The sequence below is a fragment of the Aulonocara sp. 'chitande type north' Nkhata Bay genome, linkage group LG14 (genome assembly GCF_057382095.1).
Source record: "Aulonocara sp. 'chitande type north' Nkhata Bay isolate Kocher_YH1m ecotype deep benthic linkage group LG14, A_spYH_male_GT1.1, whole genome shotgun sequence".
Classification (NCBI taxonomy): domain Eukaryota; kingdom Metazoa; phylum Chordata; class Actinopteri; order Cichliformes; family Cichlidae; genus Aulonocara; species Aulonocara sp. 'chitande type north' Nkhata Bay.
The window spans coordinates 35,342,969-35,361,161 of NC_141357.1; the positions used below are offsets into that span (position 1 = coordinate 35,342,969).

Sequence of the window (18,193 nt, forward strand, 5' to 3'; positions counted from 1 at the left end):
GTAGAGTCTTGACTGCATGCTGAGGTGGCAATTCGGGCATTTGATTCACATTACAGCAGGTCATGAGTGAATGAACATGGATAAAAGTACATTTTTCCAAACACTTATAGTTAGAGGTTGCCCCCTCAGCATGCAGTCAAGGTCTTACTAATGACCTAATTTATTCAGATGTGTTGCAGCAGGGACACATTTAAGTTTCAGGACACTGGCCCTCAAGGGCTGGAGTTCGATACCCTGCATCAAGGCATGTAGACGAGGTTATAGTGACCTGCTGAAGTTCAAGCATCAGAATATGGAACAAAAGATTCAAGAGACTTTGAATGTTGTGTGGTTGTTGGTGTCGGACATTTGCCTGCTAGTATCAACTGAGGGCATTTAAACACCACAGCCTGAGTATTGTCGCTTATCATGTCCAAACTGGTTTCTTTATGACAACAAGTTCCCTGCACTCTTACACAAGTTTAACATTAAAAAAAAACTCTGGTATGTGATGCACAAAGATAATGAAATTAGAGTCTTTTTTTTTTTTTCTTTACACAGTTGCATATTTTATTACAAAACATCAGTACAGGTAAACAGGTTGTCAAAAATACACAGTATCTGGGCATTCTGCCCTACACTTTAAAACATCTTACAAATCTCTAAAGCGTAGAGGAAAAAAGTAAATAAAATAACTGCCATGACGGTATTTTAATATACCATTAGTAATATGTCAGTGTGATACGATAATAAATTACTCACTGTTGACAAAACGAGTCATTCATAAATATTTTGGAGTTGCAAGCCAGCTACTCAGAAAGGACGTATGCATAGAAAGCAACTTCAATACATAACCTGGATATAAAAATACAAAAACCAGCACTTGGGGTGCTTCCTCAAACATTTCATCCCGTCGGGTATTTTAGCAAAGTTGGTATAAATTCCTACATGTTCCTACAGTAACATCTAACAGAACTGAAAATGAACTTGTTCCCTGAAATGTCACCTTTTCTAAAATAAATACTGTTAGTTGAACAAACTTATGAATCCATATTATGACAAAACTGCCACAAAAGAAACCACTGAGAAAGTGAAGCCTGCTAAAACTGGCAGAAACTGACCTGATTCATGAACTGCTCACAGCGTGGAAGTCAGCACCATCTGGACTCAATCACCTGATCAATAATACATCTGAACAACAAAGTGCTGTTGCATAACGGCTGCAGATACCCGAGGTGACGTGACCAGTGGCTTTGGACTGTCACGCTTGAGTGGGTGAGGATGCTTTGTATATCATCACAGTACTGTAAAGGCTCTAAAACATCTTTTTAAAGGAAAAAAAGAAAAACTAAAATACAACAGTGCACAGAGCGGTTCACAACCACCATCTGTCACATCATTTCCTGAGCCACAGCTGCACTCAGGAAACTCTTCAGACGAGACTAATTCTGCTTTCACGCTTTTCAGTCTCTGCGTGAAACGCCAAAATCCACCAAACGCGGTAACTATTTTGTTAATGAACTAAATGCTGTTTCTGTGAACATCTTTTAGCCAATCCACCCGATCAATACTTTTGATGATAATCTTTGATTCCTGCCCATTTTTACTGTTTGAAATCCTGACATTAATAAAAAAAAGAGGTTAAGTGATTTCTCTACTGAAGATTTGACCTATAACATTAGTGTTTCAGCCATCCTCTCCATCCAATATCAGTCAAATCAAATCTCAGAGCTCACACTTTACATTTGTGGTAACAAGGAGTTGTCTCATGTGCTGCCCTGACAGTCAAATCGCTGCATGGATGAACACCAGTGCATGACTGAAAGCTGCCTTTTCTTACATCCACACTAACACTTTTTAAATGAAAATGATCTCCGTTCTGATTGTTTTAGCAGTTTTTATAAATCTCTCCAAACCAGTGGTTCTCAAACTTTTTATGGCATACCCCACTTCAGAAGCCAAAAAAAAAACACCCCAATCCCTAACAAATAACAAAAGGGGGGGAAAAAAGTTGGATTTTACTTATACAAGGTGCATATCATCAGTGCAACAGCATCAAACGTATTCCTCCACCCAACAAAGGGGAAAAAAACATCAGTTTCATTAGAATTTTTCACCCTGTTGTCAATGCCACGCAGTTTGAGAACCACTCGTCTAAACTAGCATGCTGACTGCTCAGGTAAACTGAGCAAGCCTGCGTCGGTGTAAAGAGAAAGAAGGCACACCGAGGACTAATGCAAATCTTAAAATGGTCCTTTAAAAGGAAAAAGATCTCCGTGCAGACACGCGTTTCTGACACATTAGAAAACAAGCGTGTCTGCCTGCTCCATCACCGCCGACCATTAAAAAAAATAATCCAAGCTCAGACTGCATTTTTAAAAACTCTCAGTGTTAGGCGTCTTCTATAGCGGTGTGATTGTTAGGTCCAAACACAGTTAAGGTTACAGTTTAAAACTAAATTGTATTAATGTGGATGTACCCAGAGCTTTACTGAAAACACAGTAGCTCACACATGCACTGCAGGCCTGAATGTCCTCAACATTAACTGGCAGAGCTGTGCTGAGACAGTGCACAGACCTTTACCTGTCCCGGCGGTTAAAGGCTGTGTAATGATCGACAGAGGACAGAGCAGACGGCAAGTGAAGGGTGTTCATGCACGCAAGCCGTTTTTATAAACTCTACCAGAGTTTATGATAAAGATGCTCGAGCTAATTCCTTCCCCTCACAAGATTTTGATAAGAGACTGAAGCAGATGCTGGTGGAGAGTGAAGATGGGTACATCAGACTTGGATTGAGGGGGAGGGTTTATGCTTCTGCCCCCTCGGGATCATCATTAGACTGCGAAGTAATGTACAAACCATTAATTTGTACTTAAAATGGATTAAATCCATAATTGTTATTTTTCTCAGTGTTGTACAGACACCTTAAAGTCCAGTGAGGTGATTTCTTTCCTCCTCTTTTTTAACATTAGTCCAGCGACTTATTTGTCCTGTTTGCACATTTTTAAAAAAGCTTGTGCACACAGGATTTTAATAAAAGAAAGAAAGAACCTTTACAGGACTTTAGGAGCGCTGTAGTTTTGTGTAAAGGATAGCTGAATTTAAAAATTCATACACAAAAATAACAACATCAAAATTCTTAAATGAGGGCCACATTTCACAAAATGTTTTTTTAAACAAGTAGTCGCTCCACAGTTAACCCAAAGATACTGTTTTAAAGGCGGTCGACAGCTCTTAGGGGGCTTACAACAGTCACTATACATAATAAGTGTTGCCTTGTATTCATCATGCCAACTGGCCAATCAGAGCAGGCTGGGCATTTTGGGAGGTGGGTGTTATAGAGTGTGGTGAGAAAGGGGAGTGGGGGGAGAAAGGTGGCAGGTACATAAACAGGTCATCCCCAGCTGTGTGTCCACCTTCAGTGCTTCTGTGCCCAATCACTCCCATGTCTATGTCTACCAGGGATGTGTCTATATCCTGGAACAAGTCCTCCACAGTGAAATCCCCAAGGTAGCTGGACCTCATTACCTCCATGCTGCCGTCTTCCTGCTGCTCCCTGCAGTCACCGGGATCTCTGAGACCGTGATTTACCAAGGCCACGCTTCCCTCATAGGGCTTGGACATGTTCTCCAAGGGCCTGAGGGGTATCCGTGGAGGTGGCTGAGGATTCCCGTCTATAGTAGAGTCCAGTGCGGCAAGAATAGAGGAAATGACAGCTGAAAGAGATGAATCAGTATCAGTGGACATCGATCCCCAGTCCTCATCATCCTCTATACTGATATGGAAATTTGATTCACTCGAGTAGTTTGTCTTTTCAGTAGAATTTGGTGAGTAATTTAAGGAAACCATGGGGCAGGTGGCCAGAGCTGAGCAGCTGTCAACCGTTACAGCAGAATGACGTTTTGCTGCAGCGGCAATACTTGCTGTCAGTGCAGATGAAGCAATACCTGGAGGTTCTGACACCTCCACGTTGACTGATGGTACCATAGACATCTGCAGGCTGATCTGCCGCAGGGTGTTGGCTATCAGGACGGACCGTCGCAGGCTGGGCTCACGTAGCTGCTGGGAGAACTGATACTTGTTGAGGGAAACTGTGAGCAGAAACTGCTGCTGGCTCTCCCAGGTGGGAGCTCTGTAGTCTGAAGCCTCCTCCTCTATGGATAGTTTGCGCTTCTGCCCCTTCGGCATCATCATCGTCATTAAGCTGCAAAATAAGGCACAAATGTTGTAATAAATATATCACAGGTCATATTTTGTGGTTTTTACATTTAGAATCACTTGAATTCAAAAACTGAAGCTGCAAAAGAATAATATCAAAATGCTGCAACCACCAACAAAGTAATCGACCAGCATTCATCAATAAAAAAAGAACTACAGGATTTTGTTTTAGTTTGGGGGCTGTGGTAAGCATTTATTTATTATAATGTATTTTAAATTAAAAAAGGTACAATTGAGGACCAGATATATGGTCTAAGACAGTAAATATTTAGAGAAATTAGTAGGATTTTTGTGAAGATTGAATTTCACTAACAGAGACTATTTAGACCAGGGATGCCAAGTTCATTATGGTTGTGAGCCACGTTGATCTTAAATGGGCCGAGCCAGCGAAACTCTTCCTTCTGTAGAAGTGAAGATATTTAACTAGACGTTTAATGTAAGAAAAAGAAGTGACATTTCAACCAGCACGCCTCCCCTCAGCTTTTCTACATGACAAAGAAATGCTACTGTAGCAAATCTGTCAACACAAATAAATAAATGTGTCAAATTACAGAACATTTTCCAGTAGCTCACTGCTCATTCACATTTATTCACAGACTATTTCTATTTTCTCTCCCCATGAACCCACTGAGAAAAACAACTAATAATAATTTCAAAAGTAGACGGTGGGAAAAAAATCATTTTTTTAGTAATACTACACCATATACCAAAATAAATTTACACAATCTATCCCCACCCTCACATTTTCCAAAACCGGACATAGGCCAGATTGGAGTCTTGGCCAGGTCGATTCTGGCCCTCGGGCCTTATGTTTGAAAAAACAAAACAAAAAACAAACAAACTCAAACCACAAGCCTGCGAAAGATCTGCTTAAATTCACCCCACTTTTAAAAAATGTGCCAGACAACAAAAGGTGTCATTTCTTGTTTACCGCAAAAATGATATTACAAACCAGATGATGCCCGAACGATGTTAAGATGCAAAACAGAGTGCAGTATCTCAGCCTCTCACCTTTATATTTACATATGGACATACAGAGTTTCTGTAACTAGCAGGGTTCAACATAACCACTGTCCCTGTCTTGATGTCCCCAGTAAAAAGTGTGTTGGCTGTTCACATCACCTCGGAAGCAAACCGACTAAATTAACCATATCCTTTATCAAAATATCTGCTGAGATAGTTTACTGTGCAAATCAAGAAGAAGCAAAAATTAAAGTTATCTGTATGCAGATAAACTCTTTAGTTTATAATATAGTTGTTATAAGATCATAAAATAAATCCTATAAATGTGACTGATTTTTCTGTACCCTTTGCTGAAGGATAACAGCACAGGGGCAAGCCTAAAGAAAGCACTTACTCCAGTAAATGTATTTTAAAGCTTTAACTACTAATTTATTACAAAGTTCGATCTCAATACAAAAAAATTGCAAATAATTTATATTTAATTACTACAGTTAAATTACTAGTACATAAAATACATTTTGATTGTCAGGTATAACAATACAGGAGTCTAAAAATTCTGACTGGCTTCCTTTTTTAAGCTTTTTGTTTACCCCACAACTGATTTTACAAACCAGGTGATGCCTGTTAAGATGCAAAAAGTGGGGCAATTTTCGAAGAATCTCAGCCTTTCGCCTTTACATTTGACTACTGTAAAAATTCTAGGCCAGTGGAGAAAACTGCTGCATTAAACTAGACAATTCATTTTTATAATCCAAACAACTTATCTAGGTGTAAAACAGCTTTTCAAACCATGTCTCAGTCTTGTGTGGGAATCGCCACACCACCAAATTGCAGTCTTTTAGTAAAAATGCTAATTAATGAGACGATCCGTAACACTACACCCCTGGATAAAGTTTGGAAACACATGGATTTTTAAAATAACAGTTAAAAGAATCTCAGGACCTGCCCTTGTAGAGCTCAGACTAAAATGGTGAGCCTGTAAATGAGCATAACAATGTGGGTACTTTAAATGGAGAGTGGGGGTTGTAACTCTGGTTTCACCGCGTAGGAGGGAAACAGTCTCGCCCGAGGCCATCGGGTAAAAATACAAATTAATTCGACTTACAGTCGAAATAATCGACTGAACGGAGTTAAAACCGATCTTAATTAGCCCACCAAACAATAAGTTCGCGATCAAACACATGTGGGAAGTAAGAGTTGTTTTAAGCAAACCAACCTGTTGAATCACTTCCCGTCTCTCCGCCGTGAGTTTAGTCGTCAATGCTTTTGCTGCCTTCGCTTCGACCTGAACTGGCAAATTTACCCTTAAGTTTTACTCGGTTCATTCATAAATAAGTTAACGATTAAACATCGATTTAAAACTCTTGTTCTAATTTAAAAATCCCCAAACGCTCTTACGTCGTTAGCTTCAAGTCTGCCTTCGCCTTCTCCCGCCCGTGATTTGAGTTTCATACCAAGAGGTTCAGAGTTGGGGGTTGGCTATAGGAAGGCATTGTGGGTAATGGAGTTTTTATACGTTACATTCCACCAGAGTAGTTTCCATGTACGAAACGCATTAAATACACGCTAAACGAGCAGTACGGCTAATATATTCTAAAGTTTACATTTATTAAACTTGGAAATAGTGTAAATTAACCCCTGCTGCAATTACCAGTTTGTTTAAATTCTTATTATATAATATTCTTTGCACTAATTCCTAAATGATTACATCACCAAGTGAAGTTGGATTCCAGTCCTTATACTGGCTTTAGTACAGACTCTTTTATTAAAAGAAGAAGAAAACTGGAATAATACTTGCTGAATAAACTTAAAATTCAGCGAGTTCTAATTCATCTGTGTTTTAAGTTAAATGCTAGACTTTCAAGATTGAAATGATTCCAGTAGATTGATTTTATATCCAATTCAGAATTTTAAAATGTATACACATAAATGTCTACACATTTCTGAGCATGGCACTGAAAAATCAAAACAAGAAAGAATAAACGAAAAGGAAAATACGTATGGATCCCACATGTACCTGTCATACACAGCAAAGGTCATTTTAAGCCCAGTAAAATTAATTAGTTTGAATCAGTCTTCTTCAAAGCAGATGAGAGTTATTTACCTGAAAGCGACCGTCAGTGAAGGCCCCACTCTACTGCCCCAGATCACGAGCGTTTATGTTTTTATGGTTTCGATTTTAATTGTAACACCCGACTTTCAGTCACATGAAGAACCGGACAGTCAACTTTAAAAGGACAGCTGTAGCTGCTCCTCTGCTTCTGCACTGAGAAGCATGACGTGCTCGAAATATAAAGTAAGTTCCGGTTGTGGCTTTCAAAATAAAACCAAAGTCCTCCCCCCTGTCAAGCCTAATCATAACTCTACACACTGAAAATATGCAGTTCTGTTATTTGTTCTCCCTAGTCTCGGGTAAAGTTTGGGGATTAAAAAAAAATCTATGTATGTATTTGATTCTCTCCAAAATAAAGGGTCAGGGTGGGGGAGTGGCTGGGGTCATCGTCAAAGATTACTTAAGACCTCATAGTGTTAAAAAAAAAAAAAAAATCAATGGATAGTATATATCAAGTTTCAAAGTGATCACTTACAGTTTTCAGTTAATAAGAAATTAAATTATATTAAAGTCCTGCTAGAAATGTCTTCCCACTTGGCAGCCATCCTTGAATCCTTGCAGGCAGTTACTTTTTAAGTATTGTTTGTAATTCACAGGTTATAATCCAGGAGTATTAAAGTGGGATTCTTTGAATCCCAAGTCCCTTCTTTTTATAATCTAATGTGCCTGAATATAACCTTTGCATTATAAATGTCAATGAGTGGAACTGCTGTGCGCTGTAAAATGTGTGAAACTAGAAACGGTGTAAAAAGGCGTATTCACGCCTCACTTTTTTTTCTTTTTTTTTTTTTTTTAAAAAACACCCAGTTTATTTTTGAAGTGAAAAGATTTCCTTATTTGTGCAGCCTCTTCACGGTGAATTTGGTACAGCTTGGTCAGAGAACTGTGCAAAATCTAGATATGCTTGGTTGTCTTTTCTGCAGGACACACACAAGGGAGACTGTAACCATTTCGGCTTAAAATACACCCTACCACTTCACCCGCTCGAACATGAGTCGAGGAGTGGAAAACAGATTTAGTTCTCTTTTAAATGTGAAAATGAGGTAAAGTTCAACACAACTTTTAGTATAGTAAAGTCTTTTATTTTTAGGACAATGGTGAGAACAGTAAGACTCATCTCATGATGTAATGATTGAAATGCAGAAGAAGAAAGAAGCAATTAAAGAGCTGAAGTAACACTACAGGTTTGGCACTTGTTTTTTTGAAAAAAAGATGACCATATATGCAGCTAATAATGAAAGAAAATATAAGAAAGGAACACCAAGCAAAAGATGCTAAATCATAATTACAAAAGGGAATAGAAAAGACTGAAGCAAGGACAAAAAAAACCCCCCACACATTAGCAGTTCAACACAAAACTCTTCCCTTCATTCATCGCTCAACATCAATAACAGGAAGTGATTTTAAACGGGGCATAAGCAGTGTGCACTACAGGACTATTTGTACTCTCCGCACACTCCAACAGTCTTGCCGTCCCACTCCGACGTGGAGAGACACTTGACGAATAAATGTCCCAGATCGTGTTTAGAGATGGCTCTTCCCTTTAGCATGTTCTCTGTCACCACGTAATTCTCTGTCAGAGGAAGGTCACCTGGAGATGAGGGCAGAACAAAACATTTAATTTAAGAGAATGTATGAACGCTCTCCTGATTTGCAGCAGAGACGCTGCACTCATTTTAGACCACGACCCACATACTGTCCCATTCTATCTCAAATGGGCTTGAAGAGCAAAACCGCTAAGTAACAGCCGGATGAACAAACTCGAAAATCTTCCCTTCATTGAGTGTAAATGAGTACAAGTCCATTCTGACGATATTTACTTTAACCATTGATTTAGAAAAGAGATTATGAGCAGTCTGACATGTGTGTAGAAAAGTAACTCCTTTCCTTAATCGTCTCACTTCGTTGTAGTAGGCAAGGCCACGATTAAAGACACCTTTTGTAAAACCCGTCTGCAAAATTCAGTACAAGAATTCACCACAAGAGGGCAGCATTTAACAAGGAAGTTTTGGTATAATTGTGCTGCCAACCTAGTATTATATTTTTATGTACAGACAGATGAGTTATAAGTTTTAACATAAAGGTTAAAATTATATTGAACTATACCAGAAACTGTTTTTCTGGACTTTCTTTTTAGCTGGTTTCAATTTTTTCCAGATTGAATAAAGCTGAAAAATGGACCTTTGCAACCAAAACTCTTGGCTTCCTCTTACTACTGACCTCCAATGTGAGGAGGCATGACAGCCACATAGTCCAGCCCTGATGTCTTCAGCACGGTGTACATCCTGTCGTGGTCCTCCGTCACAGAAACCAGACGTGGCGGCACTTTAGAGCGATCCCACAGAAGGAAGGCTGGGAAGAAAAGAGATGAGAAAAATGATTGATTGTACAGACTTCGATGAGCTCTTCAACTTCCTTTTTTTTAACGCAGCGAGGCATACCTGACATGCAGCCGATCACTTTGCGGATTCCACGCGCCTTCATAGCTTCCACTATGTTCTTTGTGCCCTCAGACATCATGGTAGTTGGGCCTAATGAATACAAGTTAGATTAGAGATATTACACACACACACACACACACACACACACACACACACACACACAACTGCAGAACAGTACTTGATTGTTGTTTTGCTTCATTCCTACAGATGCTCCACTGGGTAAAAGTAAATCCAATGTTTTAGAGAGCACCATAAATATAAACTCAAATCTCTATTATGTGCTTTAGTGACTTAACTGATGATTTAAAAGATCAATAACGTGAGTTAATTGATCTTATAAGTTAATATTAATTTAAAATTTAAAAGAAATGTCTTGTTTTTGGTGGGAAATTAGTCAATTAAATGTTGTTTATGTGATTGTTCGGCTTGTCTGTCCGTTAGCAGGATTACCCAAAGGTCGTAGATAGATTTGCATGAAAATTGTTCCCAGAGGTGGGCTTTGGTCCAAATTTGAAGTGATACAATATTTTGGCTTGATGCACATCTGCATCCAGGGATATTTGAAAGACTTCTTTACCGATGTGAAATAGGAAATAGTAAAAAGTTGAGAAACACTATCTTGATGAATATATCAAAAAGTAATCCAGAGCCAAACATCCCCTGGATCCAAGGACTCAGTTCATGCATGTTGTGGAGGAAATGTTCAGCCCTGGAGGGGAGAGACTTCTCCAGTTTTTATAGAGTTAGTAGTTTCTATACAGTCCTTAATTTATTAAATTATTCAATAAGCTATGCATATGTTATTTAGTTTTATGCTATAATTCTCATTCATCTCTATACTGTGTCTTTTCGATTATGTCAAACTGACCCAATGTCACGTTTTACATGTAATAAGAATGCTTTGGTGACCTCTAGTGAGTGTTTTACATCATTACATCACTGAAATATATAGTCTTTCTCCTGAAAGGTGAACATGTAAGTAAGGAAACTGAATTTTAAGATTCAGTGACTGCATGCAATTACAATTACTATGAATACATGAAACCACATAAACTTAAATCCATGCAGTTCCATTGGTATTAATTTAAGCATTGAAATAAGTCCTCTTGAGTTCAGGTAGGCTGGCGATATGATTGCAAGAGTGCATTTTGATTTAATGTCTTATTATATTTGCTTGTATGTGCAATTCTTCAGCCTTACTGAGGTCATTCCTGGTGCCTAAGATGATAATAACAGCATCCTGGCCCTCCAACGTCTTCTTTACATCGTCTTTCTTGAGCACATCTCCCACCACCACTCTGGATGCCTTGTGGTCATCAGGCAGCTTGGCGGGGTCACGCACCAGCACCGTCACATTGTATCCTAAAAAAAAAAGAGAGAGAAAAAAACCTCATGGAAATTAAACTAAACTTCGACCATAAACACCTAATTATGAAACACTTTCACTTATAGCATACTGTGCTTTTTGTTTTGTATTGAAGTCATTGGTTTCTGTGCATGTTGCAGGATCTTACAGTCATGGAAATGTGTTGTTTTTATCAAAGGAACAGGGACTTGTCTTGGTGACACAATGACAACAGATCATCTCACCTGGGTGCCAACCAGCACACTCAAGATGTCACTTTCTCCTGTTTGGTTACTGTGCAGAAACTGCTAGCAACAAACTGCTTCAGAAGCTTTTGTTGCTTGTACTGTTTTTTAATGTGTTCCTATGTAATTTTGTAGTTTTTAGCAGTATTCTAGTCTTCCCTGTACTTTTAATTTAATTTGTTTAATTGGTGCTATACAAATGCAGGTTGACTGGTGACTCTGTGACAGCTTCAGGAGAGATCCCACCCTTTACTGTGGGGGCAAGATAGCAAACAGCTTTTTACTATCAGCTCTCTGTGTCACAAACTGCCGTGACTCAGCAAAACGCTGCCTGTGCCGTTAAACATGAGTCGACTTTTTTTTGCCATGGGTGAGCAAAAGGAAAGGAAATAGAAATGTTGCTAAATCGAACGAATCATATGACACAGTGTGTTTGTGTAAGGGATTTTGTGAGAGGAGCAGTGGGTTATTGCAGCTGTACTTCTAATGGGGGTTACAGAAAGTTAGAGCAGAGAGTGACATTCATCGGGGATTACAGTTTACAGTTTACAAATCAGGCCTTGAAATGTGTTCATTCAGTTCATTCAACCCTTTAAAAAAATTAACAAAACTTGACCAAATACATGTGATATAAAAAAAATAATTATGTCATAAATATTCATGCGAAACTTCTGATTTTAACAGGCTGAGGAACATTTCTACCAGCTTTTTGTGAAACTGTTACAGTTAAGATGTGGTTATTACGCAAGGGAATCCCGTGACCTCATGTTTATCACCCTATTGTGACCTCCACAGGTGGACGTGTAACTACCCTGTTACAGGTGCACGAGGACGCTCAGAAAACAGTCTGAAGCATCAAAGTTTGTTTTGCCTGTGCGGAAAACTCCAACTTTAACTCCAACAGTAACAATGCATGAAAAGCCTACTGAAACCCACCTGAGAGACCCCAGTGCGACTCCCGCACGGTTACACAAATACATGATCTCTTCTATTTCGTCTGTAACTTATTTTTATTACTCTTATTCCTCACCTGCAGCTACTGCTATCGGCAGGGTCGCCAGCCCGGTCATTCCCGTGGCTCCAAATATCGCGACGTTTTTAATGGAGTCCGACATCGTTCTTAATAAGCGGGATCCACGAGACAGCAACACCTGGTCAGCTGAAGAGTGTCCGGAGTAGGAGATGCATTCACTTAAAAATACATCTGGCCTTTAACGAAACGCCTCTTTGGCTTGACAGGAAGGCACTTCCGCATCTTAGACTCCGCCTATATGGAGAGTTAAAGGAGCCGTTCAGCTCCTGTGCGTCACTCCAGGGCAGGAATAGCAACCACTACCATGAAAGAGACATTTTTAAAATGTTTTTAGATAAAGATAAAGATTTACAAAATATATTCGATCTTAAAATGAAGGTGAGACAGTTCATTACGTATAAATTAGCCAATCAGAATCACTAATAGGTGGAAGTATAATTCACATTTTTTTCCCACCTGTGACTCTGCAGTGAGCTATCTGTGTGAGCTATAGTTGATATACCTAGTTTGATTTATTCCTAATAGTTTTAGAAACCATGAAAGTTAAAGCTGGTGGTGGCAGAGTTAAAAAGTTTAAGATTTCTGTTGGAGGTTACCAGAATGAATACAATTAGAAATGAGTATATCAGAATGACTGTTCAGATTGGAAACAAAGTTAGGACATGAGCAGAGGAGGAATAGTGGATATACTGGACATAGGATAGGACAGGGAGGGTGAAAAGAGGAAGACCTCAGAGAATGTGTATGGATGTAGCAAAGGAGGACATGCAAAGAGTTTGAGTGTCAGGATGCAAGACACTAAATGAGATGGAGGTAGATGATCTGCTATGCTTTTCGAATCAATTACATTTTATTTATATTGCACCAAATCGCATTCAGTGCATCATGGGAATCACCCAGCATCCTAGACCCATTGCAGCATAACTAAGGGAGGATTCAAGTTCACCTGATCCAGCCCTAACAAACTTTATATAAAAGGAAAGTTTGAAGCCTAATCTTGAAAGAAGAGACAGTGTCTGTCTCCTGAATCCAAACTGGGAGCTGGTTCCATAGAGACGGACCTGAAACCTGAAGGCTCTTCCTCCCATTCTACTTTTAAAATTCCCAGGAACCACAAGTAAGCCCTATGGGCTCTTTAAAACAAGATGGAGCCTGATTATGTGGTGACACTTAAAGAGAGCAAATGAAAAAAGGAAGAGGAACATTTTGCAGGTGTACTGCAACTCTTTTAATTTTTTTTATATGTAGCCTTCGTCACGCTTAAAAGACATGAAATAACGTCCTTATTTCATGTGACAATGTCTTAAAAAAAGGTTATTTGAAAAAAGAGAATAAAAGTTAAAAGGGAGTTTTAAAAAAGGAAAAATCAACAGCTAACTTGGACTTTCTTCCTAAATGTGTATTAATTAAAATATTTACCAGTGTTTTCAGATAAGAATAAGAATATTGATCTCAAAGAGAAATTCGCATAGATGTATTATGTGTGATATTTCTTTTTTGTTCTTCTTTAGCCTTTGAATCAATTTGCTGAAACGCGGCCTCTTGTGGTTATCCGTTAAAATTCGTCACCGTCAGCGTCTCTCTCTCTCTCTCCCGTTCTCTCTCTCTCTCTGCCATTGATGCTGATATTTCTCCTCAGCATCACCAGCGGAGAGGAGGAGGAGGAGGAGGAAGGAGAGGTTGTGTCAGGTGGAAACTGGGACCTCTATGGATATCACCATCACCCTCCACCGGCACTGAACCTCAGCATCTCCCGGCCGGCGGTCAGCGCTGCAGGCACGCAGCGCTCTTAACGTGCGCTAAGGCGCAGTTTTTGCACAGTGCACACCCCCCGCGGTGCTTCAGTAATTACCCAAACCAGCCGCTTCCTCGTGTAATAGGGACTAATCGAGGGAAAACCCTGCTGGAATAAAAGCGGAGCGTCAGTCTCCTCCATTGATAAACCGCGCTCCTCATCGATTCGAGCCAGCGACGTCTTGGTGGAGGAGGACGAAACCAAACCAAAAAACTGACACTGAGGCTAAAGGTAAGGCCGATAAAAACGCAAAAAGATGCTTCCTTTTCCCTTGGTTGTCGTCTCATTCCCCGTGTGAGAGCAAGGAGTCGAGATGCATGGGATTTTTTTCCTCCTTTTTTGCCGGGATGCCGGCCTGCATTTGGGTGCAGGGTACCGCAGTGATCCGGCAAAGGGACGGACCGTTTCGTGTCTTATTTCCACTTACATGTGTACGTGATGCATGCCTGGAAAGGTGCTTATGATGCCTGCTGGATCTGATTGTCTAATTTAAAAGGAGAAATGAGCTGAGAAACAGAAAGCGGCCTAGTTTTTTTGTGGGCTATGGTACGCGGTTGCATGTTTTAGCTTCTGTGTAACCTTTACTTTAAATTAGAGATCATTTATTTGGTTTCTAGCTACAGACTGCACACTGTACCCGTATGCACACTGCAGCAGAACTTCACAAGAATAAATATCGACAGTAATGCTCTATGCAGTATTTTAGTAGGAAGTTAAAATGTGCCTGTGGTCTCCTTATGTGACTTTACATTACTCTCGCTTTTCTGCACCTTTCTTCCCAAATCCTGGAGGGATTTTGCTGTCTTGGAAGGGGTGGTTGTAGATTGACTCAATTCATGCTTTAGTTTGACAAGGCCTGAAGCAGCATACACTGCTTCAGCAACACAAGTAGGAGATGCAGTGCAGCCTGTCTAATGTCTGTTTGATCACTGCTGCAAAAAAAGTGACTACAACCCCTGTTGTGCACGGAGACATGTCACGGGCCATTGTTTGTCCTTTCTGTCTTGATCTGAAGTTTGCATGCAGGTGGGAGTTAGTTGGTTATCTCTACTTTGTGACTGTACTGGAACAACATGAATAAAAGAAGAGGGAAGAAGTGAACAGAGGTATGCGGTTATCTGAATTCATTTAATCATTAATACCAAACTGCTAACGGTACTTACTGTAAGTTTTGTGACTTTTTTGGACCCATTTGAGCCCCTTACTCCAGTGTCTCTCAGTGGGTTTATGTTGCACACAGTACTGTGAACCTTTTCATACCACATGTGGTGCTCAGCAGGTTTCTATAACCTGAATCCATTGCATTTTGTGGTATTTCAGTTTGTCTTGAGTCACTCATGTAATACAAAAGTTTAACAGTTTGAACCCAGCTAGATCCCATTTCAAAGTGAACAAAACATGTGGTGGTAAGCAAGATTACTTCATGTATTTTAAATATTTAAAAACACTTTACCTTTAAAATGGCACAGGTTGTTCAGGTTTCTTCGGGGACTTGTTGGGGGATTGTTCCAATCATCCAAGAGGACTTATCGTGGTTCCTGTGTCTATTCCCGTAACCCTAGACTTCAGACTTCAGGGCTGGGATCAGCGACTGGGAGCACAACTTGTTCTTTTTGTGCTTGGCTGCATGTTTTGAGGACTTTGTTTGCTGCAGAGCAAGCTTGCTTCTACGTTTGTATTGCACGATGGAATCATATTTGAACACTATGTCTAAAATCTTTGCACAGCAGTGTGAATATTGTATACATTTATGGTGTTTCTCAGCTAGATAGAATTACTCTTCTTGTTGTCCCTGTCTTCTCTGGATGATCAACAGCATCTTTAGGATACTGAAGCTCTCTGCTGTTTATCAGACCACAAGGTCACTGTTTTAAGAGGCGTGTTCTTGTCGACTCAGAATTTGGGTGTGGTTGCTGCCCTTGCTTACAGATGCGGGTTCACTGTGCTGAGGTGAAGTGACTCAAAGTGACTCAGTGCAGTGTGTAAAGTGCGTACTGTGTGACGTCACAGTGAAGGATCTTGTGTGTGCGTGTGTGTGTGAGTGAGTGTGAAGGAGAAAAGGAGAGACAGCATCACTCCCTCAAAGAATGATCCAGATTCCATATATTTTGTCAGGTAATATCAGTGTGGATAAAGTTTGGGATTAAACCTGGGGTCATGTTTGGGTCAGAATGACAGTCAAACGTAAAGTTAGATTGGATTAAATATTCAATGTTCGGTTCACTGTTAAATGTTAATGTAAGAGCTGTAGAACATTATTGCTACACATTTGAGTTTGTACACAGATCAATAACAGAAACCTGACTGCAGCAAAAGGATGAAAATTGTACAGAAAATATGAAATTACAAGGGGAAATAAGGCTGAGTGTCAGCATTCTATCATTTGCAACCGTGCACTCACTGGCGGTTTTCCAGCAGAAAAATGTCCAAATGTAGCTGTAGCTATAAACTTTAAATGAACATTTACAAGCTATTGCACTGACTCTATAACTGCTATGTATCTGTTATAGTCACGAGGCAGCAAACATTTTTCCTGTTTGAAACAACACATGAATGCTCTGAAAGCTCACATGTCCCAGTTTTCCACCAGCACTTTAACACTCAGAGAGCATAAAAGATGTACGTAGCTTCCGGGTCTGAAAAGTGAAGCCAAATGTGAAAGTTCCTGCGTTCCTCTTGATTCCTGTGGCTGCAAAAAAACTTCCAGGTTTACAGAAAAAGGAAAACGAAAAAAAACTTACCTTAAACGTGACCTCTGTAAACATTTTTGCCATAGGGTTATGGGCTCAGTCGCTCATTTCAGGTTATAATAAGTAAAAGACGAAGTCCATTTTGTCAATTTTGGCTATTCTAGGTTTCAGAAAGGAGCGTCATGATTCACCCTTCGCACGTAGAAACACCAACAAATCCTCAAGTCGTAGCTTTCGACTTCACTAATGAATGGGTGGCATCATCTTTTAAATACAGTCTTTGCATGAAACAAGTAAACTGAGTTAGATCAATAGTAAAAACAAGAACATACAAACAGAAATATAAGACAATGACTCAACAATTCTACCAACGTGGAGATAAAGGACAAGAAATTCTTAATCTTTAAAGCACAGGTGAGTGCTATTATTTAATTTCAGGGTTATTGTAATAGTATTAAAAGACAGTAGTGTTTACAATAGGCATTTAAATCTAATCTGATCTTAAACGAGCCATCATTGTTGCTCCTGTACAGACAGCTGAATTAGTGCGATTTAGCTACTACAATTGGTAGAATTGAGTTCACTCTGTTCACATGTTCATGTTCAACATGAACATGCTCACATCTTGCTTCCTGTTGATTTGATGGCTGTGATCACACAGAAAATTGATTTTATTGGCAGTGGTTGATGGGATGTTCTTTCATACTGATAAAATAATGCTTGTAAAACTGTAAAAACGCTTTAACTTTGGCGTTTTTTGACAAAGTTATGTTTTAATGGAGAATAATGTGGCGTCTTGAACTTTTCTCGAACCCTCCAAAGTCTGACACTTAATCACTTAATCAATCTTTAGACGTTTTAGTAACCGAGCGTTCTCCTCACAATTGTCAATAGGCAGATGGGATATCAGCGAGCTAGGAGAGGCTGTGATTAATGTCCCCAAATGATGTGTATGTGACGATATTGATGAAGACTAAAGAAAAGAGGGGAGGGGGTGCACTGAGGGTCTGGTCCAGATTAAGCCTTAGAGACACAGAGCTGCTGCCGCTGACTGATTAACACTGGCAGCTGTCTCTCTTTCTTACTCGACTCATCTTTCTGGTGATATGCCCCTATATCTGTCTCAGATCAGTTTCTTTATTTTCCCACTGTCTTTCTATTTCACTTCTTTTTCCATATTTTCCTTCCTTTATCTCTCTAACATCTATATTCCACAATATCACACTTCATTTTCATCTTTCCAGTTTATTGTCTTCTCACCTCGTCTGGTTATATATTTGTCTCTCCCTCATTCTCTCTATCTCTAAATTTAACTTCTATATCAAAAGAGATGGACAGTCCTGCATCCGTGAGGTACTTTAAGCTATTCTTG

The 18,193-nt window shown here is 39.6% G+C and overlaps 3 protein-coding genes across 8 annotated transcripts in view; 1 reads left to right on the forward strand and 2 right to left on the reverse strand.

The window, feature by feature from the left end:
* Window positions 1–530: 530 nt before the first annotated feature.
* sertad3 (SERTA domain containing 3) lies at window positions 531–7,403 on the reverse strand. 3 transcript variants are annotated; one of them, XM_086262320.1, is made up of 3 exons: window positions 6,558–6,711; window positions 6,376–6,444; window positions 531–4,182 (listed from the first exon to the last, which is right to left on the reverse strand). In XM_086262320.1, exon 3 carries the CDS (start codon window positions 4,176–4,178, stop codon window positions 3,264–3,266), a length of 915 nt encoding a protein of 304 aa, XP_086118446.1. In that variant the 5' UTR covers window positions 4,179–4,182; window positions 6,376–6,444; window positions 6,558–6,711; the 3' UTR covers window positions 531–3,263. The 3 variants fall into 3 exon arrangements, with proteins under 3 accessions (XP_086118446.1, XP_086118448.1, XP_086118447.1); XM_086262322.1 differs by having other exon boundaries at window positions 531–3,694; window positions 3,926–4,182; window positions 6,376–6,702; XM_086262321.1 differs by lacking the exons at window positions 6,376–6,444; window positions 6,558–6,711 and adding an exon at window positions 7,264–7,403.
* A 924-nt stretch (window positions 7,404–8,327) lies between these two features.
* On the reverse strand, window positions 8,328–12,542 carry blvrb (biliverdin reductase B). Its single transcript, XM_086262323.1, has 5 exons — window positions 12,334–12,542; window positions 10,914–11,075; window positions 9,714–9,803; window positions 9,493–9,624; window positions 8,328–8,863 (listed from the first exon to the last, which is right to left on the reverse strand). The coding sequence occupies exons 1-5, from the start codon at window positions 12,416–12,418 to the stop codon at window positions 8,709–8,711; spliced, it is 624 nt and encodes a 207-aa protein (XP_086118449.1). The 5' UTR covers window positions 12,419–12,542; the 3' UTR covers window positions 8,328–8,708.
* Window positions 12,543–13,994: 1,452 nt separating this feature from the next.
* Window positions 13,995–18,193, forward strand: part of sptbn4b (spectrin, beta, non-erythrocytic 4b) — a 95,226-nt gene continuing 91,027 nt past the window's right edge. For all 4 annotated transcript variants that reach the window (XR_015124744.1, XR_015124745.1, XM_086262326.1 and 1 more), the window contains exon 1: window positions 13,995–14,362. The gene's annotated coding sequence lies outside the window, so the exon portion shown is untranslated. The remainder of the gene's footprint in view (window positions 14,363–18,193) is intronic.